The 22923-nt window shown below is 36.2% G+C and overlaps 1 protein-coding gene across 2 annotated transcripts in view; it reads left to right on the forward strand.

Annotated features, from left to right (window-relative positions):
* NFXL1 (nuclear transcription factor, X-box binding like 1) overlaps nucleotides 1-22642 on the forward strand; it is a 49408-nt gene extending 26766 nt beyond the window's left edge. For both annotated transcript variants that reach the window (XM_049793740.1, XM_049793749.1), the window contains 6 exons: nucleotides 1610-1776; nucleotides 2573-2642; nucleotides 10683-10787; nucleotides 12035-12121; nucleotides 15551-15604; nucleotides 20709-22642. In XM_049793740.1, the coding sequence (XP_049649697.1) occupies nucleotides 1610-1776; nucleotides 2573-2642; nucleotides 10683-10787; nucleotides 12035-12121; nucleotides 15551-15604; nucleotides 20709-20882 (657 nt within the window). In that variant the 3' untranslated portion in view covers nucleotides 20883-22642. The remainder of the gene's footprint in view (nucleotides 1-1609; nucleotides 1777-2572; nucleotides 2643-10682; nucleotides 10788-12034; nucleotides 12122-15550; nucleotides 15605-20708) is intronic.
* The last annotated feature ends 281 nt before the right edge of the window (nucleotides 22643-22923 follow it).

Consider the following 22923-nt stretch of genomic DNA (forward strand, 5'->3'; position numbering starts at 1 on the left):
TAACTGTATATATTGCAGTTACCATATTGTTCTATTAATGATTGTGGAACATGAGTTGTTAGTGCAACTTGTGGAACAGTAACCTGCAGCAATAGAGTGACATCAGGAAATACTGAGAGTCACAGTTGTTTAAGCATCTCTAATTGTGACTATAAGAGGCTGTCTGCCTACTCCTTCAGTCAAACCAATTAAAATATGAATGGATCAGGATTTTTCCTAGCTCCATTTTGAATGAGACAATACATTCTCAGAAAACAAGAGTCTATATACATGTGAAATATGGATAAATCTCATTTCTCAATTTTCTTTGAATTTTTATAAACTCAAGTTGGTTTTGACCTTTGGAGCTTTTGTTCTGTTGTTTTGCTAGACTAAATTGCAGGTGTAGTCAGAAAAGGGCTGATTAAATTTCTTGCTTATATGCCCAAGTAGTGATATTTCTGTCAGGAATTTAGGGTTTTTTCTGCATGTTGTGTTAGTAAATGTTGCAGAAAGGTTAGATGTTTGCTTTCACTGTTAAATTTTATATCACATTCTTAGACGTGAATTTTGGGGGGTTTGTTTTTGTAAACGATCATTGTACAAAGGTTCCTTTTTAAACTTCAGCAAAAATTGTTCAATTGTAGAAGCAGAAGAAAAGGGGTCTGGAAGAAAACGGGGGAAACTGTATTAAAAACTTAAATTCTTTTGCCCTTATTTTGAACAGCATAAAGTGAAACATTGGTGTGGAATTAGTCCTTTTGGGGAAGCATTTTATAGCTTCATTCTTGGATAAATTGGCTTTACTTTGACTGACTTCTGTGAAACTGAGCATTTGAATGTGATGGTGGGCCTTAAATACTGTGCTGTGTAGGTTCAGTTGATAAATCCTGTCACTCTGTGTGTATCTGATGGCAGACAGGACTTCTGGGTGAGTTTTTAAGATGAGAATATGAATAGAAATGGAGCTTAATTTACTGTGCTAATGTTCATCGTTGGTGATGAACTTTCATTGCGTTGATGTTGATCACGTCACCTGGAATGAGAATGACACCACAGTTCTTGTAGACTTCGTGTAGTATATGGAGCAGAAGCAACACCTTAGCAGCTCCCAGCATATACCTAAGCTAAGACTTTTTGGAAGATTATATGAACTGTTGTACACCGATGGAAATGGGAAGACTTAAAGTTCGCTTCTTAAAATCAAGCAAGCAAACCAACCTTCCCACACCTGTATTACAGGGTAGTATGTCATGACTAAAGTGTTACAATGACACGGTGGGTTGGAAAAGTTAGTTCTGAATACAAAATTACTTCTTTTTCTAACGGTTTTCCATAGAGGATCAACAGGTTTAATGACAATTTTCCAAAGCACCAATATTAAGAGGTCCTTTTATGCTCAGGAAGCAAAACAGAACTCTTATCTCTTTGACTGACAAAACACTGGCGTTTTTGCTTTTCTTCTAAAGCATATTTTAGTAATTATTTTTGCTTGAGGGATATCTTACTGAATAGCTGGATTTCCTTAAAAAAACCACACCAACTCTTTCTTCTATATAAAAGCTTGTTAATGGCATCTAACAAACAAATGTTTGGCACTTTCTTTAGTACTTTGTTTTTATCTTGTTAGGCGGGTCCAGAATGTTCGCAGTGTGAAGAGGAGTGTACCAAGCCCCGGCCATCTGGCTGTCCTCACCGATGTGTTTTGCCATGTCATCCTGGGGATTGCCCATCATGTCTCCAGATGCTTAAAATAAAGTGTCACTGCAAACTATCAATACTGTATATTGAATGCTTGTAAGTGTCAGAACTGAACCCAACTTTTCATTTGAATGCTAGTAACTGAAAAACATTTGAAATGTCTGGGAATAGGAACTACTCTTACGGCAAGTTATAAAATTTTTGAAGGTTATAATTTGTAATATAATGTTTGGGGGTTTTTTCTATTTAAAATTTGCCAGTGTTTTATTTGGTATTACTGGTAAAATTATTATACATGCATGGAGTCTTGTGAGCAGAACTGGTTTTTACAATATTTTTATAATACAGTAATAATTTTGAATTATGCAAATATATAGTAATCTACCTAATGTTTGATCTATATGTGTTTCTTTTACAGTATGTAAATAAGAATTTTATAACAAGAATTAGAGTTAATGTAGATAGCGTAAAAGGTCTTTACAACTAATGACCTTCAAACTCAAGCTCTTTTAATTGGAAAACTTCTTAGTAATCATTTGTACTCCTTTTTGATCATTTGTGTGTGTGGATAGAGGGTAAACTAGGCTTTATGAAATATAAAATGGGACTTCTGGATTTAAGCATTATCCTCTGTGTATTGCTCTGAAAATATTCATCCCATTTATGTATGCTCTTCTTTGTGCATTTTCTTTAAAGTGCCTCAAATCCTCTAAACTTATGTGGTTTTGTCTGTAAAATAGTGTAGTTTATATTGGTCCCACAGGATGTGGACAAATGAACCCTCTTTTTTTTTTTTTACAGTGAGATATACTTAAAATATATCCTAACTGTATTGACTTTTGTTGTTTTTAATTTAGAATTTATCACAAATAATACATCTTTTCTTTTACAGAAAACTAACAAGTGCTGATTTAAAAGAAAAGGAACTTCTTATTTCCTGCAAAAATCAGTGTCCAAAAGAGGTAAGCTATGTTAACAAAGAAATACTTGATTTGGTGGATGTGTGGAATTTTGTGGATTTTACTTTTTTGTAAGGTGTTTGGTACAGTTTCATAGACCAAGCAAACTACAGAAGCTTAGTCTAAATGAATATGCTAAATGATAGATACGAAGATGGTTAGTGAACTGTATTCAGAGGACAGTTATTAATGTCTTGCTATCAAATTGGAAGGTTATTTTAAAGGATCAGAGATTTGTCTCCAAGGCATTAATGGCTTGAATGTTTAAGCATGCAGATGAGGTTGCATGTGGAAGAGTATGTCCTCTATTGTGGTTGAAATCTGGTCTTGAATTTATGTCCCCAAAATAATGGGATGCTGTTTGATAAGGAAAAATACTGAGAACTGTGCTTGCAATTGTTCTTGTCTAAGTGGAGGTCTAGTAATCCCTGTCTGTGCAACCATTCCTGGGGGTGGGGGAGGAGGATTTTGTACTTAACAAGTGAGATGATTTAATAATGCCCTACGTTAGTGAAATATATGTTAAATACTGTGAAATGGAAGACAAGCTAGTTAATCTTTCTACTGTATCTGGGTATATCTAAAGGGTCGCTGTAAAGAGAAGACTAATATCCTTATGGCAGGATACTTAGACTATGAACCAGTTGTCGTGGTTTAACCCCAACCAGCAACTAAGCACCACGCAGCCGCTCACTCACTCCCCCCCATCCAGTGGGATGGGAGAGAAAATCGGGGAAAAAAGAAGTAAAACTCCTGGGTTGAGATAAGAACGGTTTAATAGAACAGAAAAGAAGAAACTAATAATGATAATGATAACACCAATAAAATGACAACAGTAGTAATAAAAGGATTGGAATGTACAAATGATGTGCAGGGCAATTGCTCACCACCCACCGATCAACACCCAGCCAGTCCCCGAGCGGCGATTCTCTGACCCCACACCCAGTTCCTATACTAGATGGGACGTCCCATGGTATGGAATACCCCGTTGGCCAGTTTGGGTCAGGTGCCCTGGTTGTGTCCTGTGCCAACTTCTTGTGCCCTGGCTGGGCATGAGAAGCTGAAAAATCCTTGACTATAGTCTAAACACCTACTGAGCAACAACTGGAAACATCAGTGTTATCAACATTCTTCGCATACTGAACTCAAAACGTAGCACTGTACCAGCTACTAGGAAGACAGTTAACTCTATCCCAGCTGAAACCCGGACACCAGTCTATATAGGCATCAGTAAGGAAGATTCATGTTAAATACTACTTTTGAGTAGTAAAGTTTGTGGAGCAAAGGAAGAATTGGTTGGAGAAGCTACCAAATTTTCATCAGTAACAGCTTAGACTTGTATCAGGATTTGTCCAGTTGTGGATAATAACTGCTGTAAGACATGAGGGATGGGCCAAATGACTTCTTCCTTGTCCCTCCCACTGCTGTTATGTGCTGCTTGTGTGCTTTCAGAAATCCATGCATTAATTATTATTGTATGTTTGTTCTTTAGTTGTCACTAGTTGTGGTGAGAGTGACAGTCCTTTCTTCACACCATTCCCCACTGTAGGGTTAGAAAATTTATGAAGTGGAAATAGAAATATTTTGGAAAGTATTTCCACTGCTAAACTCTTCAGAATTTCTGAGAAATTCTCCTTCGCTGCAATAAAAGTGCCCTTTTTTATTCCATGATTACTTATTATCCCCAAAATATTTTATCCCATAATCACTAATTTGTTGTTCTGGTTTGGCCTTTTACTGTGTTGCTGAGTCTCTTTGTCTCATGCAGTATTTAGCTGGCACTCATAAATAAATTCATTCAACCCATTCTCCTTCCCTGATTCCACTCAGTTCCCTTATTCAGGTTTACCTATGATGTCCTCTAGTCTGATATTTCTGTCTTCTTACCTCACCTCTTGTAGTTCTGAATTCTGCCTCAACCTAATAAAAGTAGGTTCAAAACTTTTCTTTTGTTTCATTATTTTCCGGTGTCAGAAGCATCAAATTTGAATCCTTGCCTTTATTAGAAAACTTTTTTTGGTTTTGAGTAAAAGCAAAAATTCACAGGGTTCCTGCTTGTTTCCCAACAGTCTTTGTTCCCCTGTGTTTCAGACAAGATTGTGTTAACCCCAACAGGAAGGTTGTGTTCTGTGCTGTATGCCCAGTTGTATGTTCTTTTTGCCCTTGTAGATGCCTTTCTGATGTCTTTTTTCTGTAAATTAATTTGCCTGTCCCAATTTTCTCATCTGGATGTCTGAAAACTCTCTTTCTGGTGGGGGAACACTTTTGGAAGTTATTTCATTGTCCATTTACCTCTTAATTTTGTCCTTTCATTTCCCTCTCTGTTACTTTGCGTTTATGTGCTCCAAGACTTCCTCCTCTTTATTTTCAAGAGTGTTTATAATCTCTTAACGTGAACTATGTGTTCCTGTACTTCAGCTTCTCTTAAAAGATTTTTTTTTTTCCATATCTCATTTTTGACTTTGATTAATGTAACTGTTGTGACTTTTCTGGACATATTCCCAAGACTCAGTCTGGGATTTAAAATCCATCTAGTAGTGGTCCTGAATTCTATCTTCAGTTCAGAATTACCCTGTTCCACAGATGATGTCTTTTTTACTTAATTCAGTGGGATGTAAAAGAAAGCTTGGGACAACAGAGTCCATTTTAGTTTTATAAAGCTTTTATTTAACTCTAGAATTCTCATTTGTATAGATGCCTTGAAAAACAAGGTTTTATGCAGCTTCTGCTCTCCAGAGAATCTTTTTAGTGTAAGTGATGATGTAAAAATGCATGCTTTTCCCTTCCTGTGATTCTAGCTCTTACTGGCTTTCATGAAACATAGAAGTATTGGTACAGTCCTGCTTCAGGCAGTTCATATCTTTGTGTTACAGTTCATTTTACTTTCCTCGGATCCTATTTAGGTAACTTCATCAGTACTGTACGGGGTTTTTACCATTTTTTTTGTGTAAAAAAAATTTGTTCCTGTTTCTCTGAGTATTGAACAGTATTAGGGGTATTTTGTCTGTTTTGTAAGTATACAGTATTTGTCTGCAACTTTGGGAAAATTATCTAGCTGTATCATAATACAGATTGTACTGATAGTTTGCTTTTAAAGGAATCATTGATAAAGATAATTTGAAGGAGCAGCCTTAAGAGACATCACCCTACCACTACCACCCCTCCCCAGCAAATATAGAGCAAGCTGATTGAGGGGACCTCATGACAAGCACTTACAAACAACTTGGCCAAAAGATAAGATGGATAAGGCTACCAAATTTAGAATATTTAAAGTTTAGAAATCAAATATGTCTGCCCAAAACTAAATTGGAAGTGTTTTGTGTGTAGTCCTGACAGCCTTAAGTAAATTTCAAATCAGTGTTTTATGAGAATTTTCTTATTCAATGTCAGAATCTGACCTTGAGTCATTAGCAGAGCTCAGTGAAGTTGCTGTTTGCTAAAAATCAGCGTGCGCTGTCATTCCATGAAGCTTAGCATGGTGCACTTTATGTTCAATAGAATACAGTATTTTACTGAAGTCTTATTTTTGAGATGTTTTTCTTTTTGGTTAATGGAAGTTGTGGTAGACAGTACGCTACCATATTTGAATTACAGGTAGCATGGTATATTTGGGGATTATGAAAATCAGTTATATTGTCTGGTGCCTTGAAAAAATACAACAGGAACTTGAGAAAGTCTTGAAAGGTTTCATGCTTTTGTTTTGGCTATGGCAGTATAAAACTATAAAATTTACTGATAGTATTATACAGTACAGCTCACATTTCCTTTCTGCTTTAGGGAGAAGCAAAGTCTTTGATATTGCCACAGCTGTTCGATGAGATGCTTTAATTAAAAAGCTCTTTCTCTGGTTCGGTAGCAATAACAAAATATCCTGTTAGAGGAAATTTAACTTTTTTTTTTCAATCAGGGGTGATTAAATTCTTATGAACATGTTTGCAGATGTTTTGGGACAATTCTTACACAGAAGTTTTAACAGTCTATCAGTTTTCATCATTTATGTATTAATATCAGTATTTGTGGATCTGTGTTTAACACTTTATTCTGTGTAATTAGTATTTTTTGACAAAATAACTGTACTTTGTACTTTTACTGTGCACTCTGCTACTGTCTTGATGTGAAATATGGGACGTCATTGTGATAAATTTATTTTAACGTGATAATACAGTAGAGAGAATGCCATAAATTTTAAGAGTATGTGTATCTTTTTTTAATAAACAGAATAAATTTTATTTCCAGAATGCTTAATTAAATTCTGTAAACACACCTTGAAAATGCATGTGGGTTGCAAAAAATTTAATGTTAAAAGGCAAATGTACAGCTTTGGTCCATAATGAGAGGATTTTCTTCAATGTTTGGCTTAAGCAGTAGAGGTTTCCTAAAATGTCTGGAAGCAGGGCCATGCTTTAAATTGAAGCATCTGCCCCTTTGTTTGGAAGTGATAAACTTGTCTTTTGTACTTAGCTTTTTGGATTGCTGCTCAAAAGTGCTGTTTTCTTTTATTAACAGGTTAGTTTCTTTATTATCAGGTGTGTATTAACAGGTTGTGTTTATTATCTTCTGGTGTAGTTCAGTTAAGCCTCCATAAATTGATGCATTTTATCATCATCGGACATAATGTTAAGATGTAAATGCATTGCCTATGAGGAAAATACTTGTAGGATTTTGGGGTTTGGATATTTTTTTTCAGAGCTGTGCATTAAATACCTTTCTTTTAAAGGTCTTGCCACGTCAAACATAAAGCATGTTCATTTTGGCATTGAGTCCACAAGCTATTGACAAGAGATCTTGTATGGTGAAAAAAAGATCTAAGGGGGCACATGCTTTCTATTTTAGCACCAAGTAGCTCAGCATGGACGCTTAAAAACAAGTGAAAAAAAAATCCTTTCCCACTACATTATTTATCCAGCAGAAGCAGCAGTAGGATTGGTTTTGGTTTCTGAGATCATGGGGAAGTGTTGTTTTGCCACTCATTTCACTGCTCCTCTTGATTATTTTTTTTTAATGTTGGTTTTGCATTGGGGGGAGTAAAAAGAAAGTTACACTGCCAGCTTAATTCTTGTCCTGCATCCCTGTGGATGTGAACTGTGTAGCTCTATGCAGAGAACTAAATGTGTAAATTTGGGTTTCACTATTGGATTAAACATATTTCTGTGCTATGCAAATTTTGCTCTAAGGATGTGTAATGTAAGAATTTTATTGCAGTAACACCTGGAGGTTGAGATGAGGACTACTGTCTTGAATTTGTAACTCTGACATGTCACTTGTAAGACTGTTTGGGCTTTGACTTTCTTAATGGAAATGTGCCTAATTAGTGTGGAAGAGTAAGCTGGAAATAATAGTTCTAGCCATGGATTGTTCTGGCCAGCATGGGATGACTTGCAGGTGAGACTAGATAGCGTTATTATGTATGATGCTCTTGGGTAGGGAGCCAGGATAAGGGCCCTCTTACTGCGCAGAGGTTATGCAGTAGTAAATTGGTTTTGCCAAGATTGGGGTCACTAGTGAGTAGACTCTGCCATTCATCTTCTGGCTGATAGTCTGACCTCAGTAGCGTACAGGGGTTAAAGACAAATTTGTCCCCTCATCTTTTCGAACTGAGGCAAAATACAAGATAGATTTGCTGATGATCAGTTGTGCCTGAACAAACCTAAATTCCTTTTTTGCTAAGATGACCAATGTATATTTTTTTCCCTCTGGATAAAGTGAATAGATTAGATCTGCTACATTAAGGCTTCAGCAGAGCAATTGAGTCAATGCCATTTAGTGAATATCTAGTTCAGACCTATTCCCCCCCCCCCCAAAAAAAAAAAAAAAACAACAAAAAAACCCACCAAAACAACAACCAGAAAGCTAAATCAAAAGTTGGAGCAGGAGATGTTAACAATAAGGAAATTTTCCCAAGGACTGGATTGCCTGATCTTGCATTGTTTTCAGTGATGACCTTAGCACCAAAACCCACTGGAATTTTCTGATGAAAATTTGTGGAGTGTTGTCTGTACATGAAAACTGAGGAAATGCATCTGCAGAACACATGTATTTGGGGCATGTTAATAGATACAGAAAAACCACTAAGACCATGCATGTCAATGCTAATAATAAGCTGCCAGGAAACAGCAGAAATTCTTATTGTCACAGCATGATTAGCTGGAGAGAAATGCAAATGAGAGCTGAAGATGTATTGGAGAAGATATTCTATTACAAATAAGGTGCAATTAAGGCATTGTACAAAGTCATTCCTGTTGAGAAGTCATTTGGAATATTACATGCAGTTCTGGCTACTGTATTCAGGAAACATTGATTTAAGCTGGTTGAAATTCAATGAAGGGAATAGTATGGGAGTAAAGAGCCTTTTATGAAAAGATGGTAGAGAAATATTTCAATATGAGGCTAAGAACTAAGGGATTTAGACAGACTAGAATAGATGTAGGAAATTTAAAAAAAAAAAAAAAAGTCTTGCATCTTGTAGTGAGCTCCTGGAACAGCCTCCTTAGTGAAACACTAGAAAGGGGGCAGAATGGGGGACTGTTTTCATGGTAAAACTTTATCCAGTCTTAGAGGGCTCATTGGAGGTGCCTGCCTTTAGGAGGACTGGACTTTAGGACTGAACATGGTGACTTGGAGGTTCCTTCCAGTCCTGTGTGAAATGTGCTGAAATGGTGACTAAAGAAACCCGAGCCTAAACTGCAAAGTACCTATGAGCATATTAATAGTTTGTGACTGGCATGGACATGAAAATATGTATGTCTGTTCCATAATTTTTTATTTGGAAGGTTTTGCATTTTGTTTAGACATACGTTTCCTGATACTAGCTCAGATGTTGAGCCAGTTCCAGTGGACTTCTGAGAATCCAAATTTACTAATCAACAAGAACTGTATACACCTGGGTTTTATAATAATCCTATGTAGTATTCTCATTCTTGTGGATGAAGTGATGTAGTGTGTATACATTTTCAATGTTTAATAAACGTGAAAAAATGTATCTTAAAATTATACGTCTTACGGCATTTACCAAGTTGTGTTAATCCCTTGATGACAGTGAAAAGGTGAAATTTCATTTTTAATAAAGAGCACTATCCAATGCCATTTTAAATAGATTGGGGATTTAAAGCTACCTCTATAAATAAATTGATTAGATGGCTTATGTGAGAGTCCACTTTCAGTTATTAACAGTATTGCGTTATGTAATTGAAAATGAAAAGTCATTATTGTGAAGATTTCCTATGGACAAGTCTATGAGCAAGGTATATTTTCAGTCAAGTTCTTAGCAAACAATTTTTTTCACTTACTGTTTTTCTTCTCATTTTTTTATATAATGTAATGCTGGAGCACTGCTACATTCCTAACAGTCGGCATATTTAAATTAGTATCTCAGTTCATAACACAGTGGTTGAATGATAATCTTTTCATTCTAAATGTTAAAAAATGCACTGGCAGTAAAAAAAGTCTCTATCTCAAATGTCAGAAATGGGATAATCTGCCAAATGCAGAACTTTAGGATTTCGTGAAATTATTTCGGACATGATAAGAATATTGTATTTGACTTTTGCATAGTTCAGAAGATTCTTGCATGCAAGATTTTCTTTTGTGGTATTTTTGCTTCTGATTCTTCCCTCTTTCTTTTCTTGACTGTCAAGTCTCTAACAAGTTGTTACACGGTACGCAATTTCAGTTTCTGGTTTCTTTTTACTTTATGTACTGGTATTCCCCTAACATACAGATAGCTAGGGCAATTGTATAAATTGCTGTGGAAATGACTATTCTTGAAACATTTGAAGGGAGAAACTGGTTTTTAATCAAGTTGTGCCGATGAAAGATAAATTGTTCTACAGGAACTGAAATACGGTAAATAACAAGCAAACATTTGCCAACAGCAAAAAAAAAATTTTTTTTAAAAAAATCAACTATTTCACAAGGGGAAAAGCTGATAAGCTGAATAAGTTTTTGGTTAAGCTGCTATGTCTGAAATAAAACCAGTTTATAGATTCTTTGTAATTTTACAATCATTTATTAGTGTGGGTGTTTTGGTTTTTTTGTTCTTTATAGTTGCCGTGTGGTCACCGGTGTAAAGAGATTTGCCATTCCGGTAGCTGTCCTCTGAACTGCAGCCAGAAGGTTAAACTCCGATGTCTCTGTAAGAGACTGAAAAAGGTAAATCTCTAAGTTACAATTTTGAGAACTATGTATTTTCTTTGCATGTTTCTAGGCTTGCTTGGACGGATTGTCTCTGGCGCAGATTAGAACAGGTCCAGTTACTCTAGTAGAGCTATAACAATTAACATCAGCTGAAGATGTGGGCTGCAATATCAAAAGATTCACTGGAGAATATAAAATCCTGTTAGTTCTAAAATATGTTAGCTGCCTGACTTACAATAGCTTTATCTTCAAGCACACTTGAATTTTTGTAGCTCCATTGGGAGAATAGTCAGATGACCTGGCATGATTTGAGGAAAAAAAATAATACATTTTTCTGACAATATTGGGACAGTTTATAGTTATGTAAGTTGGAACAAGCACAGATGTTGTGAATCCCTAACTAATGTAATCAGTTACAGTTCTCTGCAAACCTAAAAGCAAGTACAGGCATCAGCATCCTTTGCTTCTAACAAGGATTAAGGACAAAGTAATGTAACAAGTTTATTATAGCTATATAGTGTTATGGAGGGAAGAACAGAAACTGATGTGAAGTCTCGGCAAATAATGACTTAATGAAAAAATCATTATCTGGCTTAATTAAAAGGTGCTTAAATTACTTTTCTGGACCCAGTTAACTTCTGAGCCTTCCAAACAGGCTGCAGTCCTCCAGAGTTCTCAGCTTCTCCATGAAATGTCTTGATGTCTTGTGCAACCAGAAGTCTTGCAGGTGGGGTGTTCAGCAGGAGAAAGAATGACATGTACAGAACAGGTGCTTCAAATTGAACAGTCTCTGCTTACAGATAACCACCTTTTTCTTTTTTTCTTCAGTATTAGGGGGAGAGGAGGAAATGTGAGTGAGAATTATTTTTTTCCCCATGACCAGACCTTGCCCTGTAATCTTAGCCACTTAAGAGAGTGTGAATGAATACTGAGACTCTGAATGCTAGCTCTTTCTGCCAGAGTTCAGAAGGTTATCTTACTTTGTCTTATGCAAAAAAGCGAGAAAAGAGAGGAGATGTTAAACTGGACTGTTTGATTTATTCTTGCTTTCTGCTCAGTTTATCAGAAAGAAGGAAAAGAGAAAAGGGCAATTTAATTCAGAATTACAGGTTCAAGTAACGTTTAATCATTAGCTTTATTTTCTGTGTAACCAATGTTTTACTAAATAAGAATGTTTTATAATTATTTTCATAAAGAAATGGACATTATAACAAATTTTATATAGAGAAATTATTATAAAAGACTTAAATTATGCTTAACAGGAAATACAGTGCAGCAAGATACAAGAAGGCCAAGTTTCACTGGAATGCGATGCATTATGCAAGGAAATGAAACGGAAAGCATCTGAGGTACTGTATCTCTTGTAGCTCTAATTTCTTCTTAATGCTTCCAAAAAAAGTAGGAAAAAATGAACACAGAATTATTTTTCAAGGCAATACCAGCAAAAAATACAACATAAGTAATCGTGCTGTTTAATAGCAGCCACTTTTTCAGACTTGCATTTGGCTTAGTGGGGAGAATTACAGTGTTTGTAGACAGTGTTAATTAACATAGTGAAATACTATATTAAAACAACATTCTGTTATTTTTCTGCTTTTTTTTTTAATTTGTTAAAACTGGTTCTTTCCTCGTCTGCTGAGAACAAGTGATGATCAGTGATGATAAAATCATTATTGCTAATGATTTGTGTTGTAGGATTGGGGCCAGGCCACTTCACAAGGCATTGTTAGATCTGCTCTTTCCTGTGAAAGTTTTACAGCCATTGAGTGCTCAACTTGTCCAGCATGAAGAGTATAATCCTGTCACACTGTATTAGTTACCCTGTACCAGAAAAATGGAGAGTTTTCAGTAATTGCAGTGTACTTTTTAGCCTGCTGTAAATGTGACTTCTCCCTAGTTCTGCTGGTTTATGAAGTATTGAAATTGCTGCATGCTGTCACCCAGAGAGACAGAATATCAACCTTGCTCTTATAAGCCTTTATAAAAGCATAAACAAAAAGAATTCATGCATAGCTTGCTTGGTTTTTATCAGGTAGATGTTAGATGTAATAAATGTACAACCCAAAAACTCAATGGGTAGAGCTGATTCTTGTCAGCTTCTGCTCAGATTTTCAGGATTGATTGGCAAGTTCTAACAAGACCAAATCCTGCAACTTTGCAAGCAGGTCAAATACTAAGACTCTTGGGATATGCCTTTAGAAAATCCCAACCATAACAAACAGTTCCAGTAAGAGTGTGAAGAAAAGTTCATAGGACATGGAGTGCACTAAAGCAAGGTGAATTCACAAGAGAGTGCATGAGCTGGGACAGAGCAGCATGTCTCAGTGTGGTGCAGTGCAGTGTTAGCTGCTGTTTTACTTCAGCAGATACTAGTTCCTGTTTCTTGCCCCTGACATTGTAATCCATGGGGAGGAATGGTCTAATGCAATGAGCAAATGACTACAAGTTTCTACTATAAGCAGCGCCACAGACATACTGTGTGGCATAACCTAGCTGTGTGTACCTTCCTCACAGAAGCACATGGATTTATTTGTTTTGTATTTTTTTATATGAAGTTCTATTTAAATTTTTATTAGGCACCTTTTTGTAGCCTGTGTTGACTTGTAAATAACATACTAGAATCATATCCTATTATATACACTTGATAACAGTAGTTTGTTTGTCAATTACTGTTTAATGTGTCAAGACTGGAAAAAGTCTGTTTAAAAATTGCAGACATTTACAAAGATAATTTAGCTTGCACAGTAGCAAAACAACCATCAATTTCCAAAACCAAAGTGTGCTAACTCTTCATAAAACTCTCATGTATAGCACCTAGTGAGGATGCGCTTCTGAGGAATTGAATGCGTCTTTTACTGTACATTTTATTAAAGATCTAGTTCTAGAAATGCTTTTCCATACTGTGATTATTAGTGGTTAAGCTTCCCTCTACCTATGTATGTTGTACCTATGTATCTTACACAAACATGACGACACCAGTGTAAAAAGAAGCTCTTCCGTTGCTTTTTTCAACATTTGTGGGTCACTTTCTTTTTGGAGCTGAAGTTCTGCCATTAGATGGCACTGAAATACCAGGAGGCTAGTTGTGCCGTTTTTTCTACACCAGACTGTGGTTTCAGATGTGCATGGCTGAAAAGGTCTTTTATATACTTTTCTAAAGAGAAACTCTGCCATTGTGTCTAGATTAATAAAATTCTCACTAATGCTTTTATTTGATGTACAGTTTAGCAATTTAAAAAATTGTCTGAAAACCTGCAAATAGACTGTTCTATTGACCCTGTCCTCAGTGCACACTGTTTCAGCTACAGTGTGCTAAAGCATGGGCTGGTGTGCTTTCTCTCTCCTTAGCTGTCAAGAGCTCTTGAATTGCAAATTGTTTGGAACAAATTCCACCTGCGCAAACCATATTTAGTAAATTATTGTCACTGTTAGTACGCGAATCATCCAGTTATTAGGATCAAGACTGTTTTTCATTTCAAGTTATTAATCAGATTTTTACATCTAACTTTTCTAGGGCAGTGATTCAGTGGACGCAGTGCTAAAGGTCCAAGAAATGTATACAAGATGACAGATACATACACTTCCCCAGTATACTCTTCCTGTTACTACTATTACTGTAGTGATCTCTGACTACAGAAATTTTAAAGGTCAAGCTGGTGTCTTTCTGTTTAATGGTCTTTGTTGGATTTATCTCTTTGTAGCATGCCTAATTGTTTTTCAGGAGACATAAACTTCTGGCATCTATTAAGCATCCTGTAGCACTGAATTTCTAGATTTAGCCAAATACTATGTGGGAGTAGAATACTTCCCTCTGTTATGAACGAGCCTCCTGGTAATTTCATTTTATACCTTTGCTTTTGTATTATGAAACATAATTATTGATGTTTTATCCCTATTTGGCATCTTCATACTCTTCAGGATTTTGTGCCCTGTTAGTCACCTGATGATTCCTAGTTATGCATCTCTTTAGATGAAAGCCACTCCATCCTGTTGTCTTTTGTATATGTTCAGGCTTTACATTCTTTTGTTATTGCAGGACCAAAACTGAATGCAGGAGCTAAGATTCAAGTGCATCATGTGTTTATACATTTTTTCGGTACCTTTCTTTTCTTAATAATTTCTAGCATTTAGTTTGCTCTCTTGAACACTACAAAACACTTCTGTAGAATTATCAGTTGTAACTCTCATGACTTCTTTTCATAGGACTTTCTGATGGTGGAGCATTTTTAATTCCGTTTGGTTTGCATTGCACCAAGGATTTTAAAGCAGTTTGGTTACGCATTATCCGATATATGTCATATTCAATACAAATACAGAGGTTTCCTTTTGCTCTAGCACTCAGGGAATATTTAAAGTACTTGGAATGAAATATGTGTCTGTAAATTATATACATATATAGGAATTATCTGTATGTGTAAAGTGTACTGAATTGAGGATAAAGTTGCTGAAAAAATAACTGTCTTTAGGAAATTTCCTGGTTGTTAGCAAACAAACTATTCTTTTTAGGTTTTATATTTGTTGGTTGAGCTTGTCAAGTTGAAGTCAGAAGTTCAATTTATAACCTTGTAGCATCCATTATATGTTCCATGTTTTCAAAGGTGAGATGATGCAGCTTTTTCTGAGAGTATTTTGTCATCTGAATAAGGTGAGAGCTCAGTTGATGGAGGTTTTGCTCGCTTTTGCCGAGAACCATTCTATAGGAGTAATTATGACTCTATAAGAAAATAGGTTGAGCTGCTGTTTACAACAGTTTCTTATCACTTTGTATGTCTGGACAGATAAAAGAGGCAGAAGCCAAAGCTGCTATTGAAGAAGAGAAACGAAGACAACAGGTATCAACCTTTCTTACTCACCCACTTCTCTCTCCCCCCCCCCCCCCCCCCCCCCATTGTTCTTGTTAGTAAATAATTTCGTTTACATGCAACTTAAGTTGTATAGTTTGTAATGTGATATGCAGAGCCATTCCTGTCAGCTGTTATCTTACTCCAAGATGTGTGCTGTGAATTATTTACAATGGTTAAGAGCCCACGTATTTTCCCAAACAATTTTCATAATTTTATGCAAAATTATAATTAATCAGTTTAATCTTGCATTACTATAACTGTGTATAGTATAGTTTATTTTTAAAATACTAAGTACTCTTGATTTTAATCGAACACTTTATAATGCATAAACACCACAGAATTGCTGAATAGCCTCCACAGAGGTTTAAATATTGGGTGAAGCTTCCCTCCTCCCTCCCATTATGAAACAATGAGGTAGCCTAAATGAGTCTCTTTCCTTCAAGGTCTCTGAGGGGAGGAAAAAATGTGTATTTACTGTAATTGCTGTTGTTGGTGAGCATATGTTGTCAGCATTGTAATCCAAGGAGCTTCTGTGCCAGCTGCCTGGAGACACTACTACTAACCGTATTTCAGGCAAAAACCGTAAGCTTGGTTGGTGCTGATGGCTAGGTCAGGTTTGTCATCTGGAGGCTACAGCCTTAATGCATTCCTTCCAACCAGCTCATACATGTGTGCTTGTGCCTGAGCATTTGATACCAAGTCATATTCTAAGCACAATGTGTGCTTTCTGACTCTCCTTTTACTCAATTATCACAACAGTTATGTATTGGGTTATACTTGTGTTTTCACCTGCATGTCATTATTATCGCAGAGCACTGGCCCACTCCCTGCTTTGAAAGGGGATGCAGGACAGGCCTGATCGTCTTGTACCTTTCCCCCAATCTCACTAGGATAGTCAGTTTGCGGGTCACAACTCCTGTTATGCATACTTTGATTAATTGCCTAGAGACTTTATTAAAGCGTTATGTCTACCAACCAATGCTCTAGCAAGACCTGCTTTTGTTTTTCAACGGGGAGTGTGTCTATTCATCGTGCAGGAAAAGCATACAGTTAGGTACCTGTTGTCCAGGGGTCCAGGCACTGTTTTGTGATCATCTGGTAATGTTTATTGTTACGTTCATGCCTCAACTGTCTACAATATTGATCACATATTCCCTCATACAACTCGTAGACAGTTCATCTAATTCTTGTTCTCTTAAGTTGACCTTGGAAATGTTAGTTCTGGGACATAGGTCAGGAAGTGTAGCTTGCATACAGATGTCTGAAACATTTTGTTAGGCAGGGGAAATCTATAACTGATGGTTCTGCAAGCTAAGTACTGAAGCGTACTCATGGATGCTTACATATGTAAAGAACATGCTTACAATTCTAGAGGTAGAAATTCAAAGTTGCTGGTGTTTGTATTGCACTGACTGTGTTTTCGTGCATTCCAGAAGGCATCCCAGTTACTAATGATTTGTGCCTCAAAATCACTTAATTTATAGTCCCTCAAATAAAGTCTCAGTAACAAGGCTCCTCTGAAATTGTAGCAGATTCACTCCACCAGCATAGTGTGCAACATTTATTTTTGTCTTGATCCTTCAGCAGTAATTGTTTCTGCAGTCACACCACCATTGCTTTCTACTTGTGCATTCACTGAAGTCTCACAGTTACAGTCCAGCAGTACCCTAGGCAATATATGGCAACTGCTTCTGTGTATGTATTTTGTGATGGATGCAGCTTCAGGGATAGAAGACTTCACCTATACATAATCAAGCCTATTATAAGGTTAATTAAGAGTGGCCAGTTACATAGCACAATAGCAAACAGTAGGACAACAGTAAAAAAAAATGGACAAAACCAATAAAAAAAGTAGGATAATAGTAACTAATAAATAAGCTGTAGAATTGCATACAATTACTAACCTCAGCTACTTCAGCCTTTTATCTAAAATTGATTCCCTTCCAATTTGATCTCATAATCTGCTATCTGGTGATGCAAATTGGAGGACATAACTATCATAGGGTGTTGGGTCACATTAAGAGTATATATTTATCCCTTCTGACAATAGTTTGCATCCTGTACCACCTTCCTGATCTCATTAGCACACTTTTGTATAGACAGTTCATCTGTTAGTCACAACTTCTTGAGACCTGTTTTGATTAATACTTCATTAAATCCTTTATACACAAACTAGTTAGCGCTCTGGTAAGTCTGCACATTTATATTTTGGTATTTGCTATATTTGATAGCAGCTTCTGCTAGTATCGTTTACAGATGGAATCACTTGTTTCTTAGTGGAAGGGAGACGGCTTGGTTAGGCTTTTCATCATGACCCTAGCAGCCAAACTTTCTCTCTGCTTTACCATGTGAGGCCAGGGTTTTCACAATTGCTAGGTGGAAAAAAAAGATCAGTGTTTTGATTATTTAGCAATTCAGACCAAGCTCTCTCTCCCTCTGTCCCACTCTAGTGTAAAAGGTTTGGTTAAATTTTTGAGCTAAGTGGTAGTAGTCAAGAGTTTCAACACTGAAAGCCAAGTCTCAAACCTGAATTCTAATTTAATGAGATGTATGAAATATTTTGTTTCCTTTTTTTTCTTAGAAGGAAAAATGTTTTAACAGATCCTTGGAAGTTACAAAAGTCAAGTATGTTCCTGCCCCTGTAAAATACAAGACCTGCAATTTCAGGATATATGCCTTGTGTCTGCATAGTCACTGTTACTTGCATTCATTTAGCTACATTTCCCCATGGGGCTGCTACTCCTTCCAGTGCAGGAAGAATATAGAGAATAACACATGAAGGAGCAAAATCCAGTACCTGAGTAACACTAAACTAGACATTATCTGACATCAAATTGTTTTGAGTATACAGTTTAAATAAATGCATTTCATTTTATTTTTAATATGTCTATACACAAAGAAGTTAGATTCTTACTCTCAACAAAAAGCTTGAGCTTGTTTAGCTTGAAAAATTAAGGTAGTTTGAACACTGGGCACAACCATTACTTTATTGTTCAGAGATCATTGAGGTGACACTTTGGGAGTGATGACAGTTATATAAAATCTGTAGGTAGCTTTTCAAGGACAGTGATGGCTTCTTTCTTGTATTCTGTGCCCACGTACCTTTTTTCATTCTGTGGTTTTTTTTTATGAGGTATTTATTTTTAGCTGGCTTTTTATAAAGATCACTAGGAAAGCAATTCAGTACCTGTTATATAATTGTTTGAGCCTTATATTTTAATTCAGATTACTGCAATTCATGAAGCACTCTGCTTTTAAAACCTACAGATCACAAGTATATAATAAGTATAGAAGCCCCAAATTTTATTTAGTGTCTGTGTAAAATGAAATACTGTCACACTGTCTATAAAACCTTAAGAACTCTGCACTTGCCTCCAGACTTTGGATTTTGAAAAACTGTTTCATTAAAATACTTTGCTTTTCTAAAGGAGGATTAGCTAGTTGAAAGTAATCTTGTTTCAAATGGCAGGCTGTGGAACTTTTTTCTCCCGTATCATCAGAGAAGTGCCAACAATTTCTGCCTTTATTAGGTACAAAGGAATAGACATCAAAATGGGTCCCTTTCTCCTGCTAACAGTGGTATCTGGCACAAGAAAGGAAGCAAGATCCGCTTTGTGAAACTCTGACAAATATTTGCTGTCAGTAGAGGAAGACCAGACATCAGGCAATCTTGAGTTCCAAAGGAAAATTATATTTACTGGACTACTTCTCTCCCCATTTCCCAAAAGTCTTATTCTTGTTTCTTTAATGCACCTACCTTATTGTCTTAGTCCGTCTCTTCCTGGCAGCACTGCAGTAGTAGTCATGTAGATTTATTTCCTCTCATGGCCAGGCTTTGTCTCTGTTCACTGTCCACGTTTCCTCTGCTTCAGCTCAGTCTTGTGCATTTTGCCCAGCCGGTCCCGGCTTGCTGCACTCGGCTGCTCCCATCTCTCTTGTCTCTTTTCAGTTCATCTAGCCTTTCTGCTCCCTAGCTCCTTGTCCTGTGCTTTCTCTGGTAGCTGACAACTCTATCCAAAAATCCAGATAATTGTCGGACCTTTTCTGGTTTTAGTCTGTCTTGACAACTCTATCAAAAAATCCAGATAATCGTCAGACCTTTTCTGGTTTTAGTCTGTCTCCGCTCTCCTTTAGAGCATCTTTTCTGATTTTCCTAGCAGTTAGATGGCTCCTCATTGGAGTCTCATCTCAGTCTTACGCTCTTTGTTCCAGGCTGCCTAATACCAGTTTTATTTCAGCTTTGTACCCTAAAATGAGTTTTGTCTGTATTCTCTTGATACCCTTTTAAAAGCATGTGGAGGGGGATGAGAAACAGGGATCACAGGATCCTGCTGTTCATTCCAAGCATCACCCTGAAACTGCTGTTCTGGGTGGAACTTGGCATTCCTTTTATTTTTCCAGTTGCTTTGCTTCATTTTGGGGCCTAAGGGCATGTGCTTTCTTTTGAAGGATGCTATGTACCTACTTCAGTCATACATGACTAACTGTTAAGTTATAACACTTAACAAATGGAAACTTTTTGTACATGTCTAAGATTATAGCTATTAATCTAAAATTTAGCTGAGCATGCAAAATATAAAGAATTGAGGGAAAGATGATAGATCATTTATTTATATTTTTATTAATTTATTTTTAGCAGAGAGCACATCCTTCTTATAGGGGGAGGTCTTTGAAGATTTCAACCTATGCTCTTTTATATGTTACTATAATAGCTTAAATACTTACAAGTGCTTTTCTTTAATAGTAAAAATAATGTATTTTTAACATATTTCATGGAAATAACAATCTCCTTTTGGCTTAACATATTAAACCTGAGTTAAAAATCTAATGTAAAATTTCAGTTGGTTGCACTTTTGGCAATGTTTTTTTATAGGAAACTAAACAATGGTTTAATACTTGGAAGCAAAGTGCTTTGTAACCATGGGATATAGTGCTATCATCTCATCTGTAAGAGATTTATAACTTCCACTGACTGCCATTTATTTTTATAAAGTGGTTTTTGGGAATGTTTTGGGAATTGTTTAAAATTGCACATTTCCTTTTTTTTTAATTCTGACACAAATGTCAACTACTTCTGGTTTTCTTCATCTAGGCTGAACTGGAAGCTTTTGAAAACAGATTAAAAGGGCGAAGAAAGAATAAGAGAAGAAAGGATGAAGTAGAAGTTGAACAATCATCATGGCAAAAATACAAGAACCTCATTATGCTGCCAATGTTCGGAGTTGCTGTTGTGATGGTTGCATGGCTTATGGTCTACAATGACTGAAACAGCTCAATATTTAATATACCTCAGTCGGGCTTTAGGTAGCTATTATTCCTAGAATGTTAGTCTGTGTGTAACAACTTAATATGCATAGATTATGTATGTATACCATTTGCCAAGAAAAGTGCAGAGGAGGGAAGAAGTGTCACCTTTTCTGTTTATTACATTCATAGCACAAAACTGAATTCAGACACTGAAAGTAATAGTAGATTTTAGTCTATGCTGAAGTCCTGATGTAATTTGTCTGACTGAGGTCCGTTAACATCTCTTCTATTAATATATTGTGTTACTTTTCCTTGTCTCCATTTCATATTATTAAAAATAGCTTAGTATAAAATGCTTTATTGAATATGTTTCCTGTAAAATCAATTTAGTCATTTATTGAAGATTAGTATTCTCATGCTAGTCTTTATGTTGTATCACACAATAATTTCTGTGCTTCATGTCAGTTTTAATTAAAACTAACTAACAGGGAACTTCGGATCACTTAGGCTTGAATATTCTGGGGCTTCATGTCAAAACTTTGTTCAGACAAAGGAAATGTGAACTTGTCTTTCAAGTTGACTGTATCGCAAACAATAAAAAGGGCCCCCTTACAGACTGTGGGGTTTGTTTTTTGGTTGCTCCCCCCACCCTTGTTTCTTCAAAATCAAACCAATTGAAAACCTCATTTAATGGACAGATGCATACGCTGAAAATGGATGTGAAGTAGTTTCAGGATACAGGGATGTGTTCTCATCACTGCCCCCATCACCAACAGCAGAAAAACAATCTGAAATTGAACTTAGGGCACCACTTGACTATTTGTGTAGATAAACTGTCACATTTGAATATTTGCATAGGTGTGCAAAACCATAATTGAATAGCGTAACAATACAATTATATGTTGTTCTGAAGCCATCTGGATGGTGCTTGCTAATCATGTATAAACTGTCTAGCTAATCTTTTAAATATTTGTATATTTTCTTGCTGACAGTTTAGAATACCTTGCTTTTGGGATATTGGCGTTGGTTCCCAGAACTGAAAGGTTTGCACAGCTTCAAGATTATTAGAGGAGCTGCATTGTCTCAGCTGAGGGACTGCAAGTTAAATTTGGGGGCAGGGAAAGCAGAATACTGAATTTTTAAACCTGTGCTGGAAATTTTATGCTGATACTTGAGCATTGTGGGTGATTGAGAAGTGCTTACAAGATCCTGTGAAAGATGAGGTATGAAGCCAAAGGGTATTAGGTTGCCCTTGTAATTCAGGCATATAGTTTCATCACAGATCCTGCAAAAGCAGTGGGACCATTTGTGTTAATTAGTAGAGAAGATTGCAGTTGGTTTGAAAGGTCTTTCAGTTGATTTTGGCCCACTTGTAAAGGGACCCAGTATTAATTTGAGCTGATATCCAATTGTAATTATGGTTCAGCGGCAGAAAAAATAGAAAAGCTGCAAAAAGCAGTAGCTTCTAGATTGCATAGATTGACAAAATGAGGAGAAAATAACTGTCTTTTCAATTTTTCACCTAAGTTTCATGAAAGAGAAGAGAGGTAAGGAAAACTTGGCAATATTTAGCATGGATTGGTGCTATTTGATAGTATTTTGTAGGGGAATATTTAATTGATTTTTAGAAATGCATACTACTGTCATGATGTGTCCAGCTATTAGTATGTAAAGTTTTAGATTAATTGAAATTATACTAGGCAATCATAGTTGCATCTCTGTTGCATTCTCTTATTTTCTAATATAAGGAATAAACCATTTTTCATATTGTTACTTTAACTCTTTTCTATAATGTTAATGCCTGCAAGATAATTCCATATATAAGGGTTGTTTCTTTAACCAAGTGAGGTGATGCTATTATGTGACTGCTTATGCCAGTAAGTCTCCTCTTACTGAGAGAGAGAGATTTTTGTTCAGCTAAAGTAAAACACAATGTGTTATCCAAAAATACAAAAAGATGCCTTTATAGCTGAAACATGCAGATCAACATGAACGAGACAATTGTGGAAGCAGCTTTTATCTTACATGACCATAACTAATTTTTCTATTTACTGCTAGCT

This window comes from Accipiter gentilis, chromosome 3 (assembly GCF_929443795.1).
Source record: "Accipiter gentilis chromosome 3, bAccGen1.1, whole genome shotgun sequence".
Classification (NCBI taxonomy): Eukaryota; Metazoa; Chordata; class Aves; order Accipitriformes; family Accipitridae; genus Astur; species Astur gentilis.